This window comes from Glycine soja, chromosome 18, assembly GCF_004193775.1.
Source record: "Glycine soja cultivar W05 chromosome 18, ASM419377v2, whole genome shotgun sequence".
Classification (NCBI taxonomy): Eukaryota; Viridiplantae; Streptophyta; class Magnoliopsida; order Fabales; family Fabaceae; genus Glycine; species Glycine soja.
The window spans coordinates 39,367,211-39,372,965 of NC_041019.1; the positions used below are offsets into that span (position 1 = coordinate 39,367,211).

The 5,755-nt window shown below is 29.3% G+C and overlaps 1 protein-coding gene across 3 annotated transcripts in view; it reads left to right on the forward strand.

The window, feature by feature from the left end:
• The first annotated feature begins 1,160 nt into the window (after window positions 1-1,160).
• Window positions 1,161-5,755, forward strand: part of LOC114394816 — a 7,296-nt gene continuing 2,701 nt past the window's right edge. Inside the window, exons 1-4 of one of the 3 annotated variants that reach the window (XR_003662849.1) lie at window positions 1,161-1,604; window positions 1,690-2,037; window positions 2,512-2,871; window positions 3,758-3,836. Coding sequence is in view for 1 of the 3 variants with exons in the window: in XM_028356488.1 (XP_028212289.1) it covers window positions 1,492-1,604; window positions 1,690-1,818; window positions 1,926-2,037; window positions 3,747-3,836 (444 nt within the window). In the remaining 2 variants the exon portion in view is untranslated. Of the gene's footprint in view, window positions 1,605-1,689; window positions 2,038-2,511; window positions 2,872-3,746; window positions 3,837-5,755 lie in introns of all 3 variants that reach the window. The other 2 variants (XR_003662850.1, XM_028356488.1) reach the window with 2 other exon arrangements.

Genomic DNA, 5,755 nt, shown 5'->3' on the forward strand with positions numbered 1-5,755 from the left:
TGAAATGACCAAGGATTCGTAGAATGATCTAACTAACTTCTACTTCACTAAAATCCTGTAATCACGATTCAAAATTGCAATCAAAATGGAAACAATACATATATAAAAAAATATAAAAAATCATGATTCAAGTAATGAAAGAGGCGAAGACTGAGAATCAATAGCAAACAAAATTGTATAAACTAATGCTACTGTGAGATGGAAACCGACATATATAAAAAAATATAAAAAATCTAGGTATGAAATTGTTCAAAGCTTAACTCAAATAGTAAAAAAAGCACAAAATATTCATACCTAGTATTGTAGAGATTGAAGCTCACATTTGTTTGGTAGTGAAAACAAGTGAAGCATGCACTACCAACAAATTATATATTAGATTTAAATATGTTTTTATCTCTAATAAATATTCGATTTTGTATTTATTCCCTAAAAAAATTTTGTTTTGCGATGAGTCTCTGATAAAATAATTTTATTTTTGATCTTTGACACTTATTTTTGGCTCCTGATAAATTAGTAAATTTTATATTTGTTCCATGATAAATATTTCCCATTTATTATTAATACAGACTAAAACAAAATTTGTTAATTTATTAGGAAGCAAATACAAAATTTTTTAATTTATCAAGAACTAAAATAAAATATCAAGGATAAAAAATAAAAATGTTATTTTATTAAGAACTCAAAGCAAAACAAAAAATTATTAAAAAACAAACACAAAAATCAAATATTTATTAAAAATCAAAAACATATTTAAGTCTATATTTTATTAACATTGCAATATTTCTTTACATGTAAATAAAATGATTATTAAATGTTACATTTCTAGTGGTAATTAGCAAGTCATTGATATAAATTAGATCTCATATACAAGTGGCAAATAATTAAACATCTGACAAAGACTTAGAGATTATCAAAATTAAAAAATACAGAAATTAGATTATGCCAATTAAGTAGGGTAATCAAGCACTCACATCTTTAGTTTTCCTTCATTAGCAGTAAGGTATTTTTGAAGTAAATGACATTTCGATTTTAAATCCTAAGATGAATTTGCTCTTTGGAAATTTGGAAAGTCATCTTTTAGCAAATAATATATCTAAAATTAAAACTTCTTCATTCAATCCATAGATCAACCATAAGCAATAGAAAGTAATATAAAATATAGTCAATAAGGAAGCACCAAAAATAATTAATTTAACCCAACATGAATTAACTATCATAAATTCGGGTAAATGAAATAGTAAACAGCAGCAGATTCGACCTTGATTTCAATCAGGTATGACCAAACTTTCAGTAAAATTCTTGAGGTTAACCCCCATCAAAGTTCTAAAACTTTGTGCAGGAATGCTCGAAACTTGTGGCTTACCATCCCTCTGGTTGCACAGAATCATTTGGTATTCAACAACGTTTCCTGTGAAATTCAGCTGCATAAAGATGTCCACATTCTCAGACATGCACAATGGGAAAAACATTGGTTGTAATTCATAAGGATATATGAATTTGGAGATGGAGAAATCTAAAATTTATTCATTGAATCCAAGACCTGTCATCTCCAAACTCCCTCAACAAGCCAAGATGGGTGTTGTTGTAATCTTGCCAAACACACTGTGAGTCTCTTAACACTCCAATATTTATATCAACAGCCCAAAGATCATCTGGGAGACACAATGATCTGCATGTCTCCTTTTGTAGGTCAACAGAAATAATTACAATTTCAAAAGTAGCTGCAATTTTTGCCTTAATTAGAACCCAATTAAGGGTTCCACCCAGATACACTCCACGAACTTTCGGTAAAGACCAGAGATCAGGAAAACCTTCAAGGTTTCTCCAACAACTGTCACCCATGTCATAAACTTTTATCTCATTTTTTTCTGATTGCAAAAGCTCAGTCAGTGCCATTGCTACAACCTTGTATTTGTCACTTGAAGGATCACAGCCAAACGCAAACATTGTTTTACCACACCTTCAGCAAATGGAAAAACACAGCATTGGCGAGTTGCTGGATATTGCCCTTGTAGCAATGTTCCAAAAACGAATATGGTATCCTTCTAATCTTTCACTAACCCCACAACGCAACCCATTATATGAAACCACCATAAGGTACTTGTCCTTTTCTTCATTACAAATTCCAAAAGAATCTAGAATGACTGGTTAATGAAGTAAGATCTTCCAATTTGTAAGAATCTTCAGAACAATAAACATATTATTCTTATTAATCAATATTGTGTTTATTATTATATTTGTTTTAACTTATGTTTACTTTCTTATTTTTTTTAAGTTCTTATTGTATTGTTATGTTTGCAACAATTAAAAAATGAAGGAAAGATGAAGATTAAATTATATTTTGGGTAAATAGTCATTTTTACCCATGAATGTGTAGAGTGCTGAGAAATTCATCCTTGAATGTGTCACATAGGCTCTTTCATTAACGGTAATAGAAAAAAGTTAACAGATGGATAGATTTGTTGTACTTTTTCACTCTCGGGAACTAAAATTTGAATTTTCATCTTTCAGGGATGAATATGTCAATACTTTACACATCCAGGGACGAAAATGACTATTTACCCAAATGTATTTTGGTACCTTTGCTATACAAACACCAAAGCCTCCATATTTCTTTGGTTAGGTAACATGCTTCCCTTAGAGTGTGATTTTGACACTATCTCTAATTATCATGAGATTTGAGTTTTTTCGAATATTATCACCGACCCTCCAAAATAGTCACAAGCATATTGTAGATACCACAAAATTTGCATTCCATAGGCAGGGAGCGCAACCAAACTGGGTTAGCAAGGGTGAGGCGCCCTGCTTTATTGAGTATAACCTCCCTTTCCATCCAGCCAAGCGAGAGTCCACCTTCTCAATGATCTCCAAGTAATCCTCCCTTCTTGGTCTTCCTTGGAACATTTTGAATCCCAAACATTTTTCCAAATTGTTTGTGAAACATTTGAGTAATATTGGAATAGATATTCTTGTGTAGGTACACACCTAATACCTCATTCTTAGACAAAATTAGTAGAAAATTGACAAATGATAAAATATAAAAGAAAAAAATTATATTCGTTTATTAGCTTTAATTTGATTCCTTATAATAAGAAAAATGATATAATTAGTTTCCTTTTATAAAGATTTGATCTTATAAAGATATGGTAGATAATAAAAATAATTAATCTATTTAAAATCTATTTTATATAATTTAATTTACAAAATATATTGAAAATAGATAGAAAATATATTTATAAAGTTTTTGGTTTAGTTTAGTTTTTTTAAAGTATGGTTTAGTTTTGTTGGTTAAGTATTTTTACTTTATCTACATTTTTATTACTATTTAAAATATCTTTATAAGATCAAATTTTTATCAAAGAAAACTACCTATATCATTTTTAAAATAGAAGGAATCCAATTAAAACTAATAAATAAATATTATTTTTTCATTATATTTTGCCGCTTAACAACTTTATATTGGTTGTGTAAGAATGAGATGTTAGTTATCTATTTACACAAGAATATCTCTATCTGAAATATCTTTTTTGATGTCCCTAGACAATCTCAAGACTAAATTTTCAACTCACAGGTTAAGGGAATCAGGTCCGATTGGTGTAACAGTTGTGCCTTTTGGGTTTTTCATTTAAAAAAATAAAAAAAGAAAATAAAAATATGTCATCAGTTCCCTCACTATATAAAGGAACTTTTAACCCAGAGCATTTCTTACAAAACACCTTATGTTCTTTTTTTTTCTGACGCACGAGAATCCTAACAGAGTAACCAGAGGAGGAGCTCTAGAGAGCACCAGAAACGCCACCATTGCTAACAGAGAACGCTTGAGTGACTACATCGAGGTAAGGGATGAGTTACTCACGCTTGGGGATTAGAATGAACATGTATAGGATCCCTAGAGGATCAATTCTGGGTTGTTTCTTTTTTAAAATTAAACTGTTTTTCCTAAATTTTCACTTGTCACTGTTGTTGAATTTCACTTGTGCAAATTTGATTTATTTACATATGTTGCAAGTTTTAATTTCACGTGAATTGTTTTCCTATTTCAATGCTTTGATTTCAATTTGAATTATATAATAATAATAATCCTATGTATATAACCGAAAGTGGCATTCCAATTTGATTTGCACGAAGCGGATTAATTCTAACCATAAACATATGGTTTGTTGATGTTATCTTTTATGTTTTTCGTAAGTAAAAGATATTTTATTGATGTTAATGACCTGTTATCTGCTTTTCCTTGGAGTGAATTCATAAAACCAAAATGTATTGGATTATATGTATTATGGTGTGGGACCATCCAATTTTATGCATATCAGTAATTGAATTTTGTGTTGGATGATGATTGATGTTGGATACCTATGTTTTATTGTAATAAATTGTAAGTTAACTCTGCCCATTTGTCCTTATTTTCTCCAAGTTGAATAATTATTTTAAAATGCTTTGATTAACCTTGTTTTCTTGTAAGTTAACATGGTGCAAGCTTGCAAGTGATAGCTTGATGTTTTTTTACTACTGCTTTTGGAATTTTGGTCTAGTCTTATAAATTTCGTAGCCTTGAGATTATATGGTTATATATTTCTTATCAGGGTATTGTTTAAAATTAAAAAAAAATGGCGTTCCAATTTACGCGGTCCTGGTTTTCTTTTCCCTTTGATTATATATATATATATATATATATATATATATATATATATATATATATATATATATATTAAAAATATTTCAAATAGTAAAAGTAATATAAATAATAAATTGAATAAACTTAGAAATTATTAAGTTGTAGAAATTATTGCTTAATAGTGATTACTTTTGCTACATTTTAATTTAATTGTTGTAGAAGTTATTTTTAATTGAAAATAATATAGTTCGATTTAATTTATACGTGTTTTGTGTCATGTAAATATTAATACTGAGTGATATGTGTATGATCCATGAAGTGCGATAAATTGTTTTATTGGGATTATGAAATTGTGATTGAGATTGTGTGTAAGTGACAAACATTGAGTGTGTAATGAATTGTGAAATGCACGGGAGTTGAGATGTTGCATATATTGAGTTGTGAGCTATGCATTATGCAATCACACAATTATAAGATCCTTTAAGGACGACGAGTTAATGAGCGATGAGTTGTGATGGGTTCCATGGTGGAAACCTGATGAGTTTAATGAATTGAGGCGCGATGAGTTAAAATAATTTTGGAAAATAGTTGAGATTTTGAAAACAATTGAGTAGTTGTGTGTATTGCATAGTTCATAGATAGAGTCTGTATATTAAAATATTTTCTGGGTTGGACCTGAATTAGGAGAGAGAGGTCCTGATGGACTCCTTGGAGTCTAGGCCTTGGAGATAAATAAAAGATATTTTATTGATGTTAATGTCCTGTTATCTGGTTTTCCTTGGACTGAATTCATGAAATCAGAATGTATTGGATTATATGTATTATGGTGTGGGATCATCCAATTCTATGCATATCAGTAATTGAATTTCGTGTTAGATGATGATTGATGTTGGATACCTAGGTTTTATTGTAATAAACTATAAGTTAACTTTTCCCATTTGTCCTTATTTTTTCTAAGTTGAATAAATATTTTAAAATGCTTTGATTAAACTTGTTTTCTTGTAAGTTAACATCGTGCAAGCTTGCCAATGATAGCTTGATGTTTTTTTTACTACTGCTTTTGGAATTTTGGTCTGGTCTTATAAATTTTGTAGCCTTGAGATTACATGGTTTTATATTTCTTATCAGGTTATTGTCTAA